The sequence below is a fragment of the Mixophyes fleayi genome, chromosome 5, assembly GCF_038048845.1.
Source record: "Mixophyes fleayi isolate aMixFle1 chromosome 5, aMixFle1.hap1, whole genome shotgun sequence".
Lineage (NCBI taxonomy): Eukaryota > Metazoa > Chordata > Amphibia > Anura > Limnodynastidae > Mixophyes > Mixophyes fleayi.
Genome location: NC_134406.1, coordinates 212,978,023 through 213,002,085, shown reverse-complemented (window position 1 = coordinate 213,002,085; position 24,063 = coordinate 212,978,023). Strand labels below are relative to the sequence as shown.

The window sequence follows — 24,063 nt, the reverse complement described above, 5'->3', positions numbered from 1 at the left end:
AATTTAGAACTCCATGTCTATGCATGAAGTCCACAGAACTCCCCAAATCACTCAGTCTCCAGAGAGACTGTCTAAGTTGGAGGAAACGGAGCATCACTTGGCTTCAAATGCCAGAAATGAGATTAGCGAGATCCTTTTACACATCAGAACTCTGCCAATGAAGCATGATTTCCAAGTTCTGGAGAGCAGACCCCAGGAGATTATACAATACTGTGAAAACATTTGGAGAAATGTATATTAAAATAATTATTAAAACGAGAAAGTAATGCAAGTTGTAAATACATGGAGACATTTAAAAACTTCTAATACAATACTAAAAGATAAGAAATAATCATAATAAGCAAGTAAAGTCAAGAGTATAAACAACCTTTTAGATCATGTAAATGTAAACCTGAAAACATAATACAAAACCACCTCACTTATGATATGATTAGAGTAAGGATGCCGGTGATGCATACTGTGCAAATAAATACAGCATAAACAAATACTATGAAAACCTTTATAGTTCCTGTACACCATATGTATAAATCTGCTTCTGTGTTCTACCTTCATCATCGTCATCTTTTTATATAATGCCACTAATTCTGCAGCGCTGCACAGAAAAATCACATCTACCTTTCGAATGTACCTCATGTCTTTTGTCACTTTTTTGGACCTGTTGTATAAGATAATACATTTACATATTCACTGCCTCTCAGATACCTAACCAATGCATTACTGTGCAAAATGTAAATATTGTCTTGGTTATGAAAATATTAAATATGTTCTATGAGATACATTTTGTTTATGGATTTCTTCAATAATTATAAGAGAACACATTTTACTGCTGTACAAAGACTGTAAATATGTAGAATCTGACACAACTTGTTACTACAACAAGAATATCTTCTACTTGTGTAATGCTTCTATTGGCTAAAGAACATATGTTTCTCTCTTTCTCAGAACAAGTTTGCCCTCCCCAATGTTTTCCAGAAATGATTTCAGTATTTGGAGTATTTTAAGAAAATGCATTGGAATGGTAAGTGTTCAATTAAATCCATTAAGACCAACTTTTTTCTTTTCTCCTTAAAGCACAAAAATTATTTTGGCTTTTTGTTGACCTTGAAGGTAGGGATGTAATTAGATATTTGTGTGCCCTGTAGCATAAGGTTTAAGGGCACCATTGTACAAGCAGAAAATTTCTTACCTCATTCAGTTTACGGAAGCTCCCTCTATGGGTCAATTCATGCCTGCTGTTATTGTAACCAATTGGAAGCAATGTACGCTGGTAACCAACCACAGACTTCCTTTTGGTTAATATGACAGCAGCCTAATCACTAGAGGGAGCTTAAGGAAGCAGTAGAAGGTGACGGTGCCTGGGGCCTTGAAAGGTGATGTGGGCTCCATTGCAGCAACACCCCCTGCTAACTAGCTGGTGGTTGTTTAGTTCTATTTCTTTATAGCTAGATGATTAAAAAGACACCCGAAAGACATGCATCAGAATAGAAGATTACAAGAAAATACAACATAGGAGTTAAGCTTTTTCATTGTCCATAATTTGTTGATTTTAAGATTACTTTTTTTTTAACATAAATTTGTTATATGTAGTGTTCATTATCATTGCTTTAATCATAATGCATGTTTTGAACAATAGTTCTGTCACATATGAACTGAAAAGAGGATAGTATTGTAAGTGTTCAAGTAATGAGGGCTACAGTTTGTCTGGAAAACAGAGATAAAGAGCTTTGGGATAATATCAGAGAATATGCGGGATTATGGCATAAAGTTGTGTGAGAAATCTGAATATCTAAGAAGTATGATGAGCTTACATGTCGAAATGAGACTTGGAGGAAAGAGGCTTCCAATGCAATGACTTACAGATCTTCAGCATTGGTAAAATAGTTACTAAGGAATATTAATCTTCCATCTGCAGTCAAGGTGGATTGAAGAGGCGCCATCTTAGTGAGGGGCAAGCTGATTAGTAGATGGTTCCAGAAACATAGGTGAGAGAAAATGAGGTTATCTTGTTAATGTCTTTAGTAAAGTAAAGACAAATGCAGGAGGAGCTTTTAAAGTGGGAGAGAACAGATTTTGAAACCTTGAATGTGGAGTCCATGTTGTTCTTTTACAGCGAAAAGTGAGGAGACTGATAAAGATTATAAAGAGTGTTCGTAATAAATCTCTTGTCAACTAATCCCAAATGTCTTTTATGTACTTGGCATAAAAATGCATTTAACTTTTTTTTTTTTAATGTATAATGTACCTGATAGCAATGCTTTGCATTGATTTTGAAAGGTGTAATATTGTAGATTCTGGATGTACTACAGCAATCGGGTCCAATTACAACTAGATGTAAAGTAAAAGTACTATTTTTAGTTATGCCTCTACCGGATGGAAAATATGGCTGGATTTGTATCTATTGAGTGTTTCTTATGTCTATTGCCAACTAACCATTTACCTCACAAATGGAGTAGAATGTAATGGGGCTTGACCTGCATCTAACTATGACTGGTATGGACAATGTATTTATAGCAATTATGGTGATTGGTTAATTGTATTAACAGTTCCAGGAGAGCCTCAAACGGTGGTATTGTTATGTTTTTTTTGTTTTTTTTTTTGTTTTTTTGCTTTGTTTTGTTCCATCTGTCTGTATCAAGCAGCATTGTGACTGGAGCTTCATATCACTACTCTGTGCTTTAATTTTTAAAATCTCATAATGGCTACATATTGTTCCAGCCCCTCCCACTTGTATAGAATTGAAAATATTCTGTGCTGCTGTCAGCAAATCTAATGTTCTAGCCTTGCCCACTTCTTATTCCACATGTTTTCGTGTCCCAGTTTTAAGGAATAATTCAAAAGGTTCTCTGACTACATTTTAAACACACACACAAATTTTACATGTTCAATTGTGAAAATCTATAAGACAAGAAGTGAGTGTTATTACAGTTAAGCACCCGTTTTATGAGACTGGGAAGAATATGTGTAAAATCTGGTAAACTTCTAGTTAAAAAAGAAAAAGAAAAGGAAAAACACAATTTGGAATTGATCACATTGTACTATTTTGTTAAATTGTTTCAGCATGTAAACTGTTAACACATGGCAGACTTTCCATTAAAAAAACTTATCTGTATATCACACACAAAAAAAAAAAAAAAATCAAAGATCCTTAAAGCTGCATTTCCAGGTTTGATGAAAATAAATCACCCGCTCACAAATATACTGTATATATGGGAACACTTTGTGCTGCAAAATCAGGATATGGTCCCGTTGCTTTAGGGAATTATGGGACTGTAAAAAGTAAGATCTGGGAAATTATGAAATTGGGGTTTACTGTACCTCATTTTTTATAAATAGAAGTGATTTTTTTATTTTTTTTTTCGTTTTCCCTACTGTTTTGTTTTGTTGCTGTTAGAAGAATGTGTCCTTCTAGTTCAGACCAAGGTGAATGCAATCATGCGACTTGCAATGTCACTTGAAGATTCATTTTACAGAGCAGTATGGTCATTTTTTGTACATTGTTGTATAAAATATAGCAAATTTATATTTGATTACATGCTACAGATGTAGCAAGTATTAATTAAACACCTGACATGCCATTAATACTTTGCGCCGTTACTGTTACCTTGACGCTTCGCTAACAATGACACAACTCAAAATCAGCATTACTGTCTTGCATGTAGTAACAGTAATTGCTCCATTGAAGACCCCCCCCCCCTTTGCCCAATATTAATAACTACATCTGCTGTCTGGACTTATTACCACTTACACAGGAAGACACAGAGTGTGGGTTCCACCTGCAGCAACCATTACCAGGCTTTACCAGGCTGGGCTGCTCACACTATAATGAGGAAATCCTCAGCATGGGGGCCCTTGTCATAATGTGAGCCAGTCTCTGTCTGGTCATCAGGGGCGCAACTCCCTTGGATGATTGGGCCTACAAAAATTGTAGAACCTCTTTGGACAAACCAGTCGCATGCTCAGTTGTTTCTAGCACCCATTGGGTGGTAGGTGCCCGAATAATGAGGCATACAATGTAAAATATTAAGTTTGTGGAACTAAAAGCCCTGACGGTGACTAACTGTTTTGGCAAGCTTGCGTATAAGATCCAGCATTTTCTGGCCGCCAGGGCCACTGGACCAGCTAGTTCCACAAATCTACATAATGGGGAAATGTTATTATTATCGTAGATTTGTAAGGCGCCACAGTGCTCTGCAATGCCGTCCGGTAGGGAAAACAAGGACATACATAAAACAAGGACAGACAAGACAAACAAAATAAATGCAGATGTAAGGTCCCTAAAGGAGATGTGCCTCACAGGGCGACTACCTCCTAATACCTCCGAATTTACCACGATCCGCGTGGATGACTGGATCCCACCTCGGTCCCGGTTTGGGTTTTCTCCGGACGCCCGCAAGTAACGCCTAAGAGGGAAACACACAGTTAAACCGAGTCTACCAAGTAAGGGCTGTCCGAGACTACGGCAAGGGACGAAGACACGGTCAGTCCAAGCTCCTTGCCGCCTCCTCACTTTGTTCTTGCCAAGACGCGGGGGACTTCAGGCACTGAAGGCCAAGACTAATCCGAGGACTAATCCCGCCTCAAGTGCCTCACACACCTGCCGGTGAGGGCCTAACCGAAAGGAGGAATCGAGCGTGATACTCACCGGGACACTCCCACTTCCGATCCGGTTCTCCTGCACCTTCCCGACTCCTGCGGATGACAAGACACACAGCCTCCCTCTACGCTCTCCGTGAACTAAGATGGCACCCACAAACTGGACTAACTACAAACGGCGACCCGACCCTAACAACGTTCTAATGGTCGGCAACGCAACTACGTCAAACACTAGGACTACTAAATGTGGTGCACTAACGGAACTAATAGTTACACGCTACGGGGAACACCAGCCGGTGTTCACAGCCTAAACCGGAGGGCGGTTCCTAACCCCCTCACCCAGGTCTTACCAAGAAGCTGCCTTCTTGCTATGGAGTCACACACAGGCCCTAAGTACGGGTTCTTTAAGCCCGGCTGAGGCTCAGTAAAACAGCACACTAACCCGCGGGCCGACTGCCGCACGGAACAGCCGATCGAACTGAACCGCCCGACTGCCTGTACTCGGGTATCTCACACGTGTCCCTTCGTCCGGAACCACAGGTCCACCTGCACGGAACCGGCCTTGAGGACCCTTGATCAGAACCACGGCCGCCCCTGGAACTGCCTCAAGGTGTGCTGCACTGCCACCAACTCACTCAGCCACCCCCCTTGGGTACCAGTGTGACCCCGGGGACCTAAGGGACAGGGACACTACGTGTGTTCTCCCCTGACTATGTGTATGCTGTTACTTACACTTGTCCCCACACAGCACGGGTTAGCACAGGAAAACCACAGGAAACAAGAGCCTACCTTTAATGGGGGCCTGACGTCTTGCCCCTGGACACAGTTAGAAAGCACACCAAAATACTGTAATGTAAACTACACTCGCCACACAGACAGAATAAATAGATACAGTCTACAGTACTTTGCCGCTACTTACCCGAACACACCGCTGCTAGCCAACCAGCAGGTTGCTACAGCACCACGGGAGCCTACGCTCGACCGTACCTCCTAACCACGTGTGCTCACCTCACACAGGACCGCGCCTACTCTCACGAGGCTCCCACGCCTCTACCTCACACCACCAGGGCCTTAGGCCCTACACACCATGGGTCTCTGCCCAGCTACACACAGAGCCTTCTGCTCTGACTAATGGGCCTCAGCCCCCTCTCTAACCCGGGGCTCTGAGCCCACTCACTAGGGCCTTGTGCCCTACTACCTAGGGGTCCTAGCCCCTGCCTGAGGCCTGTGGCCTTCCTTACTAACTGAGGGCCTTGTGCCCTTAATAGGAGATGGGCTACCAGCCCCTAACTAGGCCCTATGGCCTTCCTATGGCCTCTAGGCCACTAACTACCTAAGGGCCTTGTGCCCTTGTACCTGGGGCTCAGAGTCCCCCTCTCTAACTAACAGGGGCTTGTCCCCTTTATATAGATATACTAATGGCCTACTGGCCCACTACCACGTTGGGGCCTAGTGCCCAGGTCCCTGGGCCTTGTGCCCCTACTATAGAGTGCCAACGGGCCTTGTGCCCGACTTTATTGTATGTACTGCGGGCGTGGGCCCGGGAGAGGAGTTGCCTGGCAAGGCCTTACCTGGGGCTGTCTTCGGGGAGCTTCTCCTGGACTCCTTCCCCGCCTGCCGCTGCTTCTCTGCTCTGCCGCCGGCTTCTGCTTTTGATCCCGCCGGTCTTCAGGCAGCAGAGGCGCTCTTAGCCCTAACAAGGGCTCTCTGCCGCCACTGCTGGTCTCCGCTGTCTTCGGTTCTTGATCCCGCCGGTCTTCAGGCAGCAGAGGCGCTCTTAGCCCTAACAAGGGCTCTCTGCCGCCACTGCTGGTCTCCGCTGGCTTGTCTTCTGGTCTTGATCCCGCAGCTCTCCGCGACACGTCCTCTTCTGACTCTCTCCGCCGTCGAACTGAACATGGCGGCGCGCGCGCCGACTTAAATAGTCGGCGCCGCGCTAGCGTCATCACGTAGCGTCGACGCGACGCCACGTGATGACATGGCGGGCCCGGATTGGTCCGTCGCCATGCTTCTTTTTGAAATGGCCGGGAGGTGAGCCCTGATTGGCTCACCGTCCCGGCTGAACGGAGTGGACCGCCGCCCGAGGGATGACGACGGCCCCGGACAGGTAAGTCCTCTACATTTCCCCCGTTTTTAATGTCGGCAGTCCCTGCCGACAAAACCCTGGTCCACACGAAATCCGGGTCAGTATAACGTCCTCCAGGCTGGCCCAAGTTTGGCCGCTGCGATCTTCTGGGTTGAAGCGGCGGTGTCGGAAGGTCCAGGTCCACTGGAGTAGCATCTGGAGTAACAACGTCGTCGGCGGTCATTGGTGCCCACCAATCCACCCCCGTCGGGGCGGGTATAGGATCTGGCTCACTTCTCTCCTGGACGTCGGAAGGCAAATCCAGAAAACCACAGGGACGTAACATATTCCGATGTAGCACCCGCGGTCTTCCAGTCCCCTCCGCAGGAACCACCTCATACAAAGGAAGGTCAGGAGCCATGCGCCGTTGCACTACATGTGGCAACACTTCCCACCGATCGCTGAGTTTATTTCCCAACCTCTTAACTCTTACCAGTACCCGCTGACCCACTACGAAGGGGGAAGCCGTGCTGTTGGTTGGCCCGTGATGGACTTTGGACCGTAGCTGCCCCCTCACCACGTCCCCGGCAATCTTCAGCTTCCTCTTCTGCTCGGTCACCCAGCCGCTGGGAGTCCATCTGTCCGCTTCTTCGGGGACGGACAAGTCCAAATCACGCCACTCCCTTCCAGGCCGCCCAAACAAAAGGAAGTATGGGGTATAACCGGTGGTACTATGTACCCGGTTATTGTATACCCACACCAAGTCCTGCACGTACTCCGGCCAGCGGTTCTTTTGCCCAGCCTCCAGAGCCCTGAGCATTTGCAGCAAGGTCCGATCGAACCTTTCACAGGCGCCATTACCTTGAGGGTGATAAGGAGTGGTCCGGGACTTCTGTACCCCATAAGTGTCACACAGACCCTCCATGAGGCGTCCCTGAAAACAGGCTCCCTGATCCGAGTGAATTCGCTCCGGGCACCCATACCTCCGAATGAAGTGCTCCACAATGGCGCGCGTAGCTGCTTCCGCCGTCTGATTTCGTGTGGGCACAACGACGGTGAACTTTGTAAAGTGGTCGGTCATGACCAACGCGTAGCTATGACCACTACTTGACTCCCCAACCAGGACGTAATCAATCATAAGCAGCTCCAATGGTCGCCCCGTCTGAATGGTTTGCACGGGCGCATGCTGCTCTCCAGCCTTACTTACCCCACATCGTGGACAGGCTCGGCAGACCTCTTCCGCCAACGCCTTGGCGCCAGGTACGCAGTACTGTCTGCGTAGCCATTGATGGGTCTTGGCCGCCCCGAGATGAGCGCCTTTTTCATGGGCTTCCAGTACCAAGTCCCGCGCCATGGACTCAGGCACCACCACCTGCCATACAGGACGGAGCTCTTGCTCCAGGTAGGCTCGGCGAACTAGCACCCCTTCCCTCACTGCCAGTTGATCCCATCTGTGCAATAGCCGTCGTCCGGCTATGGACAGTCGACGCCGTTCTTCACTAGAGGGCCAATGTCCCTGTTGCTTCCATCGGCGGACACACCGCAATGGAGCATCCTGAGCCTGCCGTTCGGCCCAATCTACGGTCGTCTTGGGCACACTCAGAGCACAAACAGGAGATGTCAACTGGGTCAGATCCGGGATCTCCTCCCCTTCTCTGTCCTCATCACTAGGCCCCTCCGGCCCTTGCAGGGGATAACGGGACAACGCATCCGCATTTCCATTAGCCTTTCCGGGTCGATACCGGATCTTATATCCGAACTTGGCCAACCGAGCCATCCAGCGCTGTTCCAGCGCCCCTAACTTGGCCGTGCCCAAGTAGGCCAAGGGATTGTGATCGGTCACTATGTCGAACTCAGCGCCGGTCAAGTATTCCGTGAACTTTTCGGTTACTGCCCAAACCACTGCTAACAACTCCAGCTTAAAGGCACTGTAATTATCGGGGTTTCTTTCTGAATCCCGCAGGCTCCGGCTTCCGTAGGCAATGACCCGTTCTTTGCCGTCTTGGACTTGTGCTAGCACGGCCCCCAGGCCCTTGAGACTTCCATCAGTATACAGAACGAAGGGCTTTTCGAAGTCAGCGTACGCCAGCACTGGAGCCGTCGTCAGGTCTTCTTTGAGCGTCATGAAAGCCTTTTCCTGAGCGTCTCCCCAGGTTATGGCTTGATTCTTAGCCGTAGTGGCAACGCCCCTCAATAATTCGTGTAGCGGGCCAGCCACCTTCGCGAAGTCTTTGATGAATCTCCGATAGTAGCCCACTAACCCCAGAAATGCTCTCAGTTCCGTCACCGTTCGAGGGATCTTCCAGTCCAACACCGCAGAAACCTTATCCGGAGTGGGGCTCACCCCATCCCGGGACACAATATGTCCCAGGTATTCCAACCGAGATTTCAGAAGATGACACTTTCGCGGCTTCAACTTCAGGCCGAACTTCTCCAAGCGCTGTAGGACGACGTCGAGACGATCCAGATGTTCCTTGACCGTGGGAGCGAAGATGATGATATCATCCAAATAGATCAGGAGAGCGTCGAAGTTCAGGTTTCCCAGACATCTCTCCATTAACCGTTGGAAGGTGGCGGGAGCATTAGTGAGCCCAAACGGCATCCTACAGAACTCAAACAGACCCATTGGTGTGATGAAGGCCGTCTTCGGCCGGTCCTCTGCCGCCACTGGTACTTGCCAGTATCCGCTGGCAAGATCCAGAGTGGAGAAATATCTCGCCTTTCCTAGCGCAGCTAGCGACTCCTCAATCCTGGGCAATGGATACGCGTCGCGGACAGTACAACTATTCAACCGCCGATAGTCCACACAGAACCTGATAGCGCCATCTTTTTTTCGTACTAAGACGATAGGAGCTGCCCACGGGCTCTTACTTTCGGTAATCACGTGGCTATCCAACATCTGCCTAATCATCAGCTTGACCTCTTGGTACAACTTGGGCGGGATTGGCCGATATCTCTCCCTAATGGGCAGACTGTCTCCGGTACGGATATTATGTTCCAGTTCCTCCGTGTACCCAAAATCCTCTTCACTTCGGGAGAACACTTTCTGTCTGGCCCACAATATCTGCTGTAAACGGGTAACATCTCGAGGCTCGATCCCTTCCAAGGAAACATCCATTTGTTCCAAAATGGTGTTGCCGTTCCACTCGCGGGACAGGCTATCGTCACCCTCCACCTGGACCGCCAGGCCCCCTTGTTGTCCTGACGCGGGTTTGAGACGTATCTGCCGGTCATCTCCAATCTGTTCTGCTTCTACGGCGATAACTCGAGCGACAGTCGTACCAGGCCCCATCGTCTGAGTATGGTCCTGCACATTACATAACCGCACGGGTACCCTTCCTCGATGTACCCTGGCCAACGCACGGGCTACAAGAGGTCCTTCCGCCGTTCGTTCCGGACTGACCGGTTCCACCAACACCACTCTTCCCTCTAATCTCCGGTTTGTCCTCACTTCCATATATTGCAGCACCTCCTGACCAGGGGGTACTTCGACCGTCTGTCGATAGTTGGTCCGTAGGTAGCCAAGGAGCTCCAGTCCCGACTCAGTCGGTTCTTCATCACACCGTCGTACCATTCTCTGGAAAACCTGCTGCACGGGCCGGGGTACGTCCAACTCTCTCCAGTATCGAGCCCCTTTGGCGTGGAATAAGGCCTGATCCAAATTTTGTAGGGCGTTCATCCCCAGGATCACCGGGCCATGACGAAGCTCTTTTCCACCAACCACCAGAATGCCCTTCTTTCCCAAGGTCTGTCCGCATACTTCAATTTCCAACCAGACTACTCCCACGACAGGGATGGGCAAATTGTTGGCGGCGGTCAGCTTAATCCACGTTTGGGCCCGGCTCTTCTGCAGGTGAGCGTAGTTTTCCAGGAAACACCGCTCCGACATAGTGGTCACCTGAGACCCCGTATTCAGCAGACACTGTTGTGGTTTACCCCCTAACGTGGCTACTACGGTAGGGCACTCCCCCACCAAATCAGCAGAGTTGGTGAAGTTGGGGTTTGCCCCCATCTCCCCCGCGGGTGGCCCTTTCACCCCGAGGGACTCTAGTTTAACGGTGCCTGGTTTGGAGGTTCGGGACAGTTTCGGGCATAATGTCCCACGCGTTGACATCTCCAGCAGCGAACGCCCGGTCTTGGGCCCTGCTGGGACCTGGGGGCGCTTCGCCGTTCCTCCATAGGTCCCCCTTCACTTCGGCGATCCCTCGGCCGACGGACTTCCTGCCGCAGTTGGGCGACTTCTTCCTTTATGGCTAAGAGAGCTTCCTTTAGATCTTTCACACAACTCTCCAACGGTTGGGCCTCTGCTTCGGATGGGCTACTGGTGAGCAGGACTTGCTGGGGCGCTACCGCATAAGGCCCGTAGTGATCATCTCTGTCCCGGGACACAGCCTCCGCTTGTATTTCCTGGAACGCCAGGTGAGGTTGGTCCCGCACCTTGTCCAGTAGAATGTGCCGGAGTGGCACGTTCCAGAGCCCCAGGGCAAATTGGTCTCGCAGTAGCACATCCGAGTCTCCCATGGCGGCCGACCCCCGTGGGTCTCTCTGCCAGAGTTCTCCCGCCAATTCTAGGAGAGCGTTGCCAAACTGGGTTAGACTCTCGTCTTCTCTCTGCACACGCCCGAAGAACCTCTTCCTCAGAACTGCCGCAGAGGAGGTGTCACCGTACAATCCTCCCAAGATTTTGAAGATGGCGTCCAGGGTGTCCCTATCTGATTTGGGTCGAAGAAGAACCGTCTTCCTGGCATCCCCTTCCAGGGCGTTCAGAGCCAGCTCCACCTTCATGGCACCGGTGATATGATACAACCGGGCAGTGCCATGCAGCCGTTCCTGCCAGTCGGCGAAAGCAAGATTCTTTCCATCGAACTTCGGCAGGTGGGACAATGCGGCACCCACAGCCATCACATTAGGCGGGTTGCGCTCGGGGGAAGGCGTGGTTGGTCGTGAATCCGTCATCACGAACGCGGATCCTGCCGACTACGCCAAAATGTAAGGTCCCTAAAGGAGATGTGCCTCACAGGGCGACTACCTCCTAATACCTCCGAATTTACCACGATCCGCGTGGATGACTGGATCCCACCTCGGTCCCGGTTTGGGTTTTCTCCGGACGCCCGCAAGTAACGCCTAAGAGGGAAACACACAGTTAAACCGAGTCTACCAAGTAAGGGCTGTCCGAGACTACGGCAAGGGACGAAGACACGGTCAGTCCAAGCTCCTTGCCGCCTCCTCACTTTGTTCTTGCCAAGACGCGGGGGACTTCAGGCACTGAAGGCCAAGACTAATCCGAGGACTAATCCCGCCTCAAGTGCCTCACACACCTGCCGGTGAGGGCCTAACCGAAAGGAGGAATCGAGCGTGATACTCACCGGGACACTCCCACTTCCGATCCGGTTCTCCTGCACCTTCCCGACTCCTGCGGATGACAAGACACACAGCCTCCCTCTACGCTCTCCGTGAACTAAGATGGCACCCACAAACTGGACTAACTACAAACGGCGACCCGACCCTAACAACGTTCTAATGGTCGGCAACGCAACTACGTCAAACACTAGGACTACTAAATGTGGTGCACTAACGGAACTAATAGTTACACGCTACGGGGAACACCAGCCGGTGTTCACAGCCTAAACCGGAGGGCGGTTCCTAACCCCCTCACCCAGGTCTTACCAAGAAGCTGCCTTCTTGCTATGGAGTCACACACAGGCCCTAAGTACGGGTTCTTTAAGCCCGGCTGAGGCTCAGTAAAACAGCACACTAACCCGCGGGCCGACTGCCGCACGGAACAGCCGATCGAACTGAACCGCCCGACTGCCTGTACTCGGGTATCTCACACGTGTCCCTTCGTCCGGAACCACAGGTCCACCTGCACGGAACCGGCCTTGAGGACCCTTGATCAGAACCACGGCCGCCCCTGGAACTGCCTCAAGGTGTGCTGCACTGCCACCAACTCACTCAGCCACCCCCCTTGGGTACCAGTGTGACCCCGGGGACCTAAGGGACAGGGACACTACGTGTGTTCTCCCCTGACTATGTGTATGCTGTTACTTACACTTGTCCCCACACAGCACGGGTTAGCACAGGAAAACCACAGGAAACAAGAGCCTACCTTTAATGGGGGCCTGACGTCTTGCCCCTGGACACAGTTAGAAAGCACACCAAAATACTGTAATGTAAACTACACTCGCCACACAGACAGAATAAATAGATACAGTCTACAGTACTTTGCCGCTACTTACCCGAACACACCGCTGCTAGCCAACCAGCAGGTTGCTACAGCACCACGGGAGCCTACGCTCGACCGTACCTCCTAACCACGTGTGCTCACCTCACACAGGACCGCGCCTACTCTCACGAGGCTCCCACGCCTCTACCTCACACCACCAGGGCCTTAGGCCCTACACACCATGGGTCTCTGCCCAGCTACACACAGAGCCTTCTGCTCTGACTAATGGGCCTCAGCCCCCTCTCTAACCCAGGGCTCTGAGCCCACTCACTAGGGCCTTGTGCCCTACTACCTAGGGGTCCTAGCCCCTGCCTGAGGCCTGTGGCCTTCCTTACTAACTGAGGGCCTTGTGCCCTTAATAGGAGATGGGCTACCAGCCCCTAACTAGGCCCTATGGCCTTCCTATGGCCTCTAGGCCACTAACTACCTAAGGGCCTTGTGCCCTTGTACCTGGGGCTCAGAGTCCCCCTCTCTAACTAACAGGGGCTTGTCCCCTTTATATAGATATACTAATGGCCTACTGGCCCACTACCACGTTGGGGCCTAGTGCCCAGGTCCCTGGGCCTTGTGCCCCTACTATAGAGTGCCAACGGGCCTTGTGCCCGACTTTATTGTATGTACTGCGGGCGTGGGCCCGGGAGAGGAGTTGCCTGGCAAGGCCTTACCTGGGGCTGTCTTCGGGGAGCTTCTCCTGGACTCCTTCCCCGCCTGCCGCTGCTTCTCTGCTCTGCCGCCGGCTTCTGCTTTTGATCCCGCCGGTCTTCAGGCAGCAGAGGCGCTCTTAGCCCTAACAAGGGCTCTCTGCCGCCACTGCTGGTCTCCGCTGTCTTCGGTTCTTGATCCCGCCGGTCTTCAGGCAGCAGAGGCGCTCTTAGCCCTAACAAGGGCTCTCTGCCGCCACTGCTGGTCTCCGCTGGCTTGTCTTCTGGTCTTGATCCCGCAGCTCTCCGCGACACGTCCTCTTCTGACTCTCTCCGCCGTCGAACTGAACATGGCGGCGCGCGCGCCGACTTAAATAGTCGGCGCCGCGCTAGCGTCATCACGTAGCGTCGACGCGACGCCACGTGATGACATGGCGGGCCCGGATTGGTCCGTCGCCATGCTTCTTTTTGAAATGGCCGGGAGGTGAGCCCTGATTGGCTCACCGTCCCGGCTGAACGGAGTGGACCGCCGCCCGAGGGATGACGACGGCCCCGGACAGGTAAGTCCTCTACACAGACATGAAAAAAAAGGGTATGGAGGACCCTGCTCATTAGAGAGCTTACGTTCTAAGTGGAAGAGGCCACAGCTGAGACAAGAGGAGCGAGTGTGGCTCAGAGTGGAGATTGGGACAGCTGGGAGGGTGCATTAGTGTGAATAGTATCAGGGATAACGTAAGCTTTAAAAAAGAGATGGATTTTTAGAGAACGTCAAAATAGTTGTAGGCTGTGGGCAAGCCTGATTGAGAGTGGGAGGGAATTCCATAAGTGGGGAGCAGACGGGAGAAGTCTTGTAGGCGCGAGTGAGGTGGTTACCAGAGACGCAGGTCAGAGGTAGATCTAAGAGGGTGGGAAGAAGAGTATTTGAATATAAGATTTGAGATGTATGAAGAGGTGGCGTTGTGGGCTTTGTAGGTAAAGGTAATTTAAAATGGATTCTGGAAGACACAGGGAGCTAGTGTAGGGATTTACAAAGTGCTGCAGCAGATGTGGAGCGGCGAGAGAGGAAGATCAGTCTTGCAGGAGAATTTAGGATGAATTGAAGTGTGGATATATGGGTGTTAGGAAGGCCAAATAGCAGATGGTTGCCGTAATCAACACAGGAGATGATGAGAATAGATAAGAGATTTGGTAGCATGTTGAGTAAGAAGAAGGCGTATTCTGGCAACGTTTTTAAGGTGGAATCGACAGGACTGGGAGAGTGTCTGGATCTGAGCAAATAAAGCACAGGGCGGAATCAAGTGTGACACCAAGGCAGTGGGCTTGGGAGATTGAGGATAATATTAACAGTGAGTGAAATTTGAGAAGAGGTGGTGATTCTGGCAAGAGGAAGATAAGCTATGTTTTTGATATGTTAAGCTTTAGATAGGGTTGGGACATCCATGTGGAGATAGCTGAAAGACAGTTGGTTACACGAGAGAGATCAGGGAAAGCGATAGATTTTGGTGTCCTTAGCGTAGAGGTGGTATTGGAGGCCAAATGAGTGAATTAGTGCCCCAAGAGAAGAGGTATATAGTGAAAGAATAAAAGTACCAAGAACAGAGCCTTGTGGATGGATCCCCAACAGATAGTGGGAGTAGAGGGGAGGATGTGTCAGAGGTAGAAACAGTAAAGGAAAGGTTCAATATGTAAGAGGCGAACCAGGAAAGAATTGTGTCATGAAGGCCAGTGGAGTGAAGGATGTGTAGGAGAGGAGAGTGCTCAACCGTGTCAAAAGCAGCAGAGAGGTCCAGGAGAATGCATACGGAGAAATGACCCATAAACTTTGCAGTAAGTAGATCGATCACTTTTGTGAAAGCAGTTTCAGTGGAATGTTGGGGACGGAAGGTTAATTGCAGAGAGTCAATAAGATGAAAGGATGAATTTTGTATCTCTTGAAGACATAAGTCATGTGGGTTGTTTCTCACTAGTGATAAGAAGGACAACTCAACTTGACCGTTCACGAGTTTGTAAACTGACTTCAGCATGAAAATCTAGGTTAAGGTGACAGAAACAAAAAAAAAAGTGTAGTTCAGACACCAGAATCATGGTATATCACTGTAAAATTGCGATCCCACATCTAAGTCTTTTTTTGTTTGTTGTTTTTAAACACACATTTTGTACCTGTTTAACATGGCACTGAAGTTGTTGGTTTTTCCTGTATCACAATGTTCCGTTTTGCAAAATTGATCAGTGTAGCAAATTTATATGACAACTCACTGCATAATGAGGTGTCTCTCCTGAGACAGTCACTCAGAAAGCTCCTTGGTTGTCATGTGATGGGAAAGGAAGAAGGGGGCATGTTTTGTGCTATTAACAGTTCACCTTGCTTCTTCTGTATGTTATGAATATATTGTAGCGATTGACCATCTTCTAACTGCTCGCTGTTTGTTCTTCAAAAGTGCACTCGTCAAATGTATACAGTGAAGGCAGCCAGTTTGTGGACTACATGCATATGCTTGGAAAAGTAGCCTAGAGTATCACTAGAAACTAGTTGTCACTGTCGTATAATATATTTCCTTTATGTCTGTTAATCCCTAAAGTTTCCCACATGGTCAACGTTTCTATAAATTATCAGATCTTTTCACAAATTATATTTTGATTGAACATTTTGTACACACCCAGTGATCTGAATTTTAATATGTTGATAGTGCTTAATTATGATTGATTAATCTACCAACACAAATAGAGAGATAATTGTTTACAAGTGTTGAACAATTGAAATTAGGATGACCATATTCGTAATGATCGCACAATGGTCATTTGTATGATCTTTGTGATAAAAAATAGTGCACCTTCACACGTGCAAAATGTTACCACATAGCTAATAATGTTTCTAAATCTATAAGTAACTACTTAAACTTGGTGCTATATATGTTATGGTATTTTTTGAGCAAGTAGTGTGCAAGATACACTTTTATTGTCTTTATTAATAATGAATTTTTGTTTGTCTTTTTGCTTATCACAGGAGTTATCCAAAATCACAATGCCTGTTATTTTTAATGAGCCACTGAGCTTTCTTCAGCGCCTGTCGGAATACATGGAGCACACATATCTCATCCACAAAGCAAACCTGTGTTCAGACCCTGTGGAGCGAATGCAGGTGATGTATTGACTGGCAAATCTGTTAAATTGCAAATAATTGCAGAATAGTTCAGAAGTTATATGAGAATGTATGTATGCTAAACAATTGAAATACTATAATCCTGCTTTAATGTGGGCCTATCATATCTCTGTATTTAAAGCTCCAATGCCAGGACCCCATGACTTTTTAATATCTCATTTACAAGTTAGAGTTAGGCATTGGTGCTTTAAATACAGAGATATCACTGCGACTATGAACAGTGACGTCAATTTAAAGTGCAGGAATTCACAGCAATCTGTATGTAGCGTAAGGATCTAGGCTATCTACACTGTCATTTTTATTGTAAGTCATTATTTTCTTTTTGTAGGCATTCTTGAAATCAGATTTTTTTTTGTAGGTTTAACTGATATCTGTATTACCGCCATCGTCAAATGTTACCCGACCCGACAAAAGAAATATGGCCACTGTGCCCAGGCTGATAATACAGTGTCACCTGATATGTGTGTTCATTTGTTTTGCCTTGTTAAAATCTTGGATTCAATTTGTGTCTAGGTGATGATTTTAGCTTACAAACAAAAATATATGTCATGTTAAATTTAATTTAGTCTATTTTATTTTAACACATGGACAGCATGGTTTTTGTGCCTTTGCAGTAAAAATTACACAATATAAATACATATATTAGACGGTAGCAGACTGGTGACCTATTATCATTTATGTTTACAACTTTCTTGCAGTGTGTTGCTGCATTTGCAGTTTCAGCAGTCGCATCACAGTGGGAACGTACAGGAAAACCATTCAATCCTCTTCTTGGTGAAACCTATGAATTAGTTCGGTAAGAAAATTTACACACACACAAAGGCTGGCCTTTCACCAACACACATTCTGTATTACAGTTGATGTATTGTGCATTCATCTTAAGCAATCACAAGAAAGCATGAATGTTATACATAGGCTAGACTGACTTTTTTTGCCAGTTCACCTCCAGCCCTCTTGTCTGTTTTCCCCTCATAAGAATCTACTATTTTTGGTTCACGGTCTATGTAACTGTATCAGACATTGAGTTAAGTACAAATATGTACTATACCTATAGCCAGTCTCTTCCGCCATATCACTTTGATTATTCTGTATTTTGGTACTTATATAGGGTTGCATGAAAACAGATATGTTTTGGTCCCTTTGTTTCTCTATGTAATATCCTGAAAGTAAAAGCCCTTTATTTCCATATGGTAGCAAAAGAAAGCCCTATCTGTCCTGAAATGACCACAATAAAATTCACTTGATAAATGAAAAAATCTAAAAGTGATTCCTGGTATAAACGACACATCACAAATCTATAACCATTGCCCTAGTCACGGAGTGCCATAGCTCCGCCTCGGTATGTAAGGTTTAATGCATGTGTTGTGACCTGTCTGTTTTGTATTAAAATTGTATGCCAGTCTACTTTTTGCATACAAGATTGTAGTGGATTCCAATTTTTCATTGTACATCTGTAAGTTTCTGATATACATTAATGTTGGTACGGTTTCTAGTATTATGTTTTTATTTTCTGTGATTGTTTCCCCACCATTTGTTCTTGTGCTGCCAAATCATTTTAAGGGTTTTGTGCACGAGTGTCTTTCATCTTGCCATTTTTGACTGTTTTAATGGAAGAAAATTGGATATTCATATTACGATATTAATTAGAGATTATTGTAGCAATAAGGACAGAAAAATCTGGATGTGCTCTTTTTACTTCAGTCAGTGGTGTTGTGTGTGTGTGTGTGTGTGTGTGTGTATTATAAAAAATAAATAAATGACAGAAGTGGATAGAGATGACCAAATCAAATTTGAAGGCGGAACAGGCTGTTTCACAGAGGTGTGAAGTTCTGATGATCGAATCTTAAAGTTAGGCCATTGCTTGGATATTCCATCTATTGGCCATTCCGCGCTAGATATGTAAATTCTACATTTAGTTTAGCCTTTAACCTATACCATACTTGCCATCTCTCCCAGAATGTCCAGGAGACTCCTGAAATCCGGATAGGTCTCCCAGACTGCCGGGAGAGCAGACAAGTCTCCTGCATCCCACAAGTTGTTAGTCAAAATAATGCGATTTGCGGTGATACGCGTAATTTTTACCCTGCTCCCGCAACAAAATAACGTTTATGATGCGGGGGCAAAATGACGCGATTCACCGAATCCTGCCCACCCACGCCCCCTGTCCGGGATCTCCCGGATTTCAGCTTGTGAAAGTAGGCAAGTATGATCTATACATATAGCTGAGAAGGCGATAGTGTCAATTCTTTTGCACTGTGGTGAGGTCTGAATTGTGGGTGGCACAAAAATGAATGGGGGTTCTGCATGACGCACTTGAAAGTCCGGCAGATAATCATGCTAAATGTGAAATGAAGTGAATATTCCACGGAACAAATTTTAGAACTGCACTCCTCTCTAGAGGTGGACTTCTTTCTAGATATTAATGGATGTCTATGTGAACATCTGTCTCTCCTCTGTTCACCTCTCAACACAACAAATGAGAGTCGGATACAGACAAGTGTGTGCACCTCCCCCTCATACTGTAGGTACTGTTTGAATCCTCTTCCCAAAAAAGTGTGAGAAAATCACTTCTTAAAACACCTTTGTTTTATGTTACAATTTGTGCACTATGTAAGTTTAGGTAAAGATTTTCAAATTGGTGCTTTAACTGTATTTTACAGGTTAAAGTTTAATCTGCTATTTCCAATGGAAAAGTGTTATCTGATTTTTGCTCATTTAAATACTGCATGCCGATGTTTGCAAGCTTTGTATGTATACAATTGTGCTATTAAATACCGTTTCATTGTTTGTTTTTGTATTTCAGCGATGATCTAGGATTTAGACTAATTTCTGAACAGGTCAGCCACCACCCACCAATCAGCGCTTTCCACGCAGAAGGACTTTCTAATGACTTTGTATTCCATGGATCAATATACCCTAAGCTTAAGTTTTGGGGGAAAAGCGTTGAAGCGGAGCCAAAAGGAATAATAACATTGGAACTTCCTAAGTAAGTGAACTTTTAGACATGTAGTTTATCATAGTGCTCCTCATATATATTTGTATATTGCCATAATATGTTTCTGTTATGCATTTCATAATGGAGCACTTTCAAACTAAATTATATCATCATGCAGCTGATGGTGTGTGTGTGTGTGTGTGTGTGTGTGTGTGTGTGTGTGTGTGTACAGATGTCTGGATTGAGCAAATACCATAGATGCTCCTTTTGGTAAAATCAACTAAAAGACTAGAATGTTACTACAAGAGGCATTCCAGGCCACTAATTTTAAATAAAATGTATGTTTTATTGAATTTAATTAAAATAATTATTTTTTCATATCTGAACCTACTAAAGGCGAAATAATAAAAACATATAGGAGTTTGTGTAAAGAATTGAAAAAACAAGTGCTCTTAGTATATTAAAGGGAGGTTTTATAGTAAGTATTTTATTTGTATCGGAAGTATTAAGTGTTCATATTCCAGCAGGGAAAAAAAAATTAACATTACCATATTTATTATTTAAAATCATTACTGATCAATCATGTTGTAACCAATGATGGGTCACTGACTTTTAAAGTTATTAATACATTTTTCAAAACAAACTGTTGTCAAATTGTATTAATAAATGTCACACATTTTGATTTAGTTTCTTCTATCACCAATTTTCTATTCTCTCGTAATAATCTGTTTTTATTATACTTTCATGTTAGGCTTACACTGCCATCTATTGGTTTTCAAAAAAAGTTTGTTTACATAAAATTTTGGCCAGAATTCATATCCATTATGAGGTTTTTGCCTCTGCATCTCTAGTAATAAAACACAGTGGCAGATTTTATGTATGGCTCTCATTTTACATTTAGCTTAATTAGCATCTGACCGCCATTATTGTTCCATTTTTATCATTCGTTATATGAAGTGTTTAACATTCTCTTATATTAATACTATTTCTTACACTATGTGTTTAAAGACTGTTTTATTGCTAGAGATGAAGAGATAAAACCTCATAATGGATATGAATTCTGGCCAAACTTTATTATAACTTTAAGTCGGTGACATTATAATCCATAATTGGTTACAACATGAATGAACAGTAATGATTTGAAATAATAAATATGGTTTTCCACGCTGGAATAAGAATACTGAATGAATACTTGCCATTTAACTAAAATACTTGCTATAATTTCTCGGCCCTAATGACGGGTTAATTATGTGTTTTAATAAACTAAAAGCGCTATTTTTTTTGCCTCTTGTAGTAACATTCTTGTCTTATAGTTGGTTTAACTTTGTTTATGAGAATAGAGTGCACCCCCTCTAAGGAGATCTAATCAGATAGAGAACTTTTTACTATAAAAATAGAAGATTGGCCCATATTTGGTGCAGACTAAGGAGCATAAACTGTAGAAAAGAATATATATAGTGGACAGCCCCTTTAACATAATGAAACAAAACAAAATAATGGTCGCTAGTAGACCATTAATAAACCTAGCTTATCCGGACTGCAGCTCTCCAAATCTGTGATCTGAACCCAGGTATGAAAACGACACAGAAAACAACAAGAAGACTGCTGGAACCAAATATAAATAAAATAAATATGTAATATAAATGCAATAAATCCTAAAATTAATAAAATACACATAAGATTAAATATGCTGTATAGGCTCCTTTTATTAATGGGTAAATCCAACATACTATTAGCAGTCACTTTTAACATAAGTCAAAGCTTAGCCAAAGTGTTGCTAGAACATAGCCTACGTTTCAAGATTCAGTGGGAAACCAAAATATGTAACTGTATCATGGGATCCCAAATATTTCAAAGGAAATTCTGAATACATCCGTAGCCACTAGACAAGAAACCAGTCTGAAAACAGTGTCATGTTATTGAGTCATCATTAAAAACAAATTATTTAAGATCAACTCGTTGAAAGTGGTCCTTAAATTATTTTTAATGTGGAATGGTCAAATATTAATTTAATTACCAGGAACACATTTACTGTATGTAGTCTTTCAACTGTTTTTTTTTTTGATAAGCATAAACTGATTCTTGTGTATTGAAATAGCATAAGAAAAACAAATAGAAATAGTGAATGCATTATTGTTAGGGTTATAATACCCGATGATACTTACTTGTGTTCTGACTACAGTGTTTTTTACGACAAACGACTGAGTCAGAGACGAGGGCGGAACAGTACAATATCGGCCCCATAGCTAGATTTGGGTAGAGGCTCCTGTATACTACTCTAACCTCTCGAGCCGCCGCTCTGCTCTCTTTGGACATCAATGTGGGTGGTAGTGGGGGCCTCGGAGGTGCCCCATCACCTCCGGGCCACGTAGCCGCCACATCCACTGCAACCCTTGTACTTCTACCAATGGTCAGCGATACTATTTAGAAACTTGGATCAGTTTAGTATTCAGAATAAGTACTGATGATCTATGTCTGTTTTAAACCACATCAGCTATTTAGCTTCATGTTTCATTTTAATACTAGGACATGTTTATTAGTACATTACCTTTATAACACAACTTAAAGGCACATTTCCTTTTCCTAGGCACAATGAATCCTATACGTGGACAAACCCTACTTGCTGTGTACATAATATAATTGTTGGCAAATTGTGGATTGAACAGTATGGCAATATGGAAATTACTAATCACAAGTAAGTTTTTAGGACATAGTTACCCACGCTTTGCAGACTTTCCAATATACATGTAGAGCAGATATTAATTTGCATTACTTTACAGGACTGCTGATAAGTGCATTTTAAATTTCAAGCCATGTGGCCTGTTTGGGAAAGAATTGCACAAAGTGGAAGGATATATTCAAGACAAAAGGTGCGTGGATAGCTTTCACTTAGAGCAAAGAGGATTGTTGTGGCATTAATGCTTTACAAAAAAGAATGAACAGGGTATATAGAGGAAGAGTTTCATGAGAAGCTGTCTCATATTTACCATGCTTTCTCTAGTATGCTACATTAAAACATATTATTATGACATTTAGTTGTTTTTAAAAATGTATAGTTGGATTTAACATATAATAACATTGTAACATGACCATGTTAAAACACAAAGGGATTGATATTATTTTGAATACGTTCTTATTTATAAAGTGGAAACTGCAACTAATATAGCCCAAAAAAGGAAAGAGACAACTTGTCATGTTTATGATGCCCACAAATGTCTGTGATCCACGACAAGTATTTTAGGTTTTATTGAGTATTCTATCTCCCTTTTCCTATACCGTATATGTAAAACCCCTATGTTGTGAAAACACCATTACAGCAATGTCTTTTTTATGGCTATGCTGTAATTGTATATCTTATTCATTGTCTGTTTCAGTCATATGGTCCCTGAGCAAAGGTGCAGTTTTTTTATTAGAGAAATGCAATTTTCCAAACTTGAAGAACTTTGTATAACCTTGATATTTGGTCAATAACCCACGATTTTTTAACTAGGCGAACTGTGAAGACCGCATGATGTGGACCCCCATAGTTTGTGAGTTGCTCCCCATGAGTGTCCTGCAATAGACATTTCTCCCAGACAGACCACTTTTAAACTAACTCAGGTCACTAAATAATTTTAATTGGCCATGAGTGGACAAGCCTGAATGTACGTAGAAACACCTCCCAGCTTTCTGCTTGGGAAAAGTGTTAAAGCACCTACAGTTTGTTAGGAGACTACGGATTATTATGTTTTTGTTTTGTGTTTTCTTGCTGTATGTCATAATTCCAAAAGCCCCACATAGCCAGCCACAAAACACCGGTAAAATTACTCAAAAGTGTTTGGTATGTGTCTTTTTTTCAAACCGGTATTGATATGCAGGCCTCCCCATATTTAGTGATCTTCTGTTCCACAGGCGGTTTCTGCCCTCTCTGAGCTCACATTAGGACACCTGTATTACAGTTTGACACTTTGGTTCTGTCTGATAAGCTTTTTATTTTTTATGATTTTCATTTCTTATGCAGCAAAAAGAAGTTGTGTGCTCTGTATGGAAAGTGGACAGAGTGTCTCTATAGTACTGATCCTGCTACATTTGAGACATTTAAAAAAAATGACAAAAAAAATGGAGACGATAAGAAAAACTCCAAACAGGTAAATCCTTTAAAGAAGCAGAGAGCAAACAAATAGGACTTTGTTTGGTTAATATGCTGCTGTGTCTTCTAATAGCTATGTTTTTATACTCTCAACAGTTTTCACATAGGTCAGATGAAACAAGCAGATTCCTTCAATGGTCCATCCTGGCTCTATCTTTAGTATTAATAGCAAACTTGCAGTGCAGACTTACACCCCGTGGAGAGATGTTACACTGCCCATGAGTACATGCCCTTTAAGCCTAAGATATTTTTGTACATTTAGCTGCCAAACCATTTTGTATAAAATGCTGATAAAATGTAGTTTAAGATTTATGCCC

General features: G+C 44.9%; 1 protein-coding gene across 4 annotated transcripts in view; it reads left to right on the top strand.

Annotated features, from left to right (window-relative positions):
* The window catches only part of OSBPL1A (oxysterol binding protein like 1A), a 122,905-nt gene that overhangs the window by 82,845 nt on the left and 15,997 nt on the right, over window positions 1-24,063 (top strand). For all 4 annotated transcript variants that reach the window (XM_075213433.1, XM_075213434.1, XM_075213435.1 and 1 more), the window contains 7 exons: window positions 943-1,018; window positions 16,527-16,661; window positions 17,381-17,478; window positions 19,486-19,668; window positions 22,205-22,312; window positions 22,398-22,487; window positions 23,618-23,744. In XM_075213433.1, the coding sequence (XP_075069534.1) occupies window positions 943-1,018; window positions 16,527-16,661; window positions 17,381-17,478; window positions 19,486-19,668; window positions 22,205-22,312; window positions 22,398-22,487; window positions 23,618-23,744 (817 nt within the window). The remainder of the gene's footprint in view (window positions 1-942; window positions 1,019-16,526; window positions 16,662-17,380; window positions 17,479-19,485; window positions 19,669-22,204; window positions 22,313-22,397; window positions 22,488-23,617; window positions 23,745-24,063) is intronic.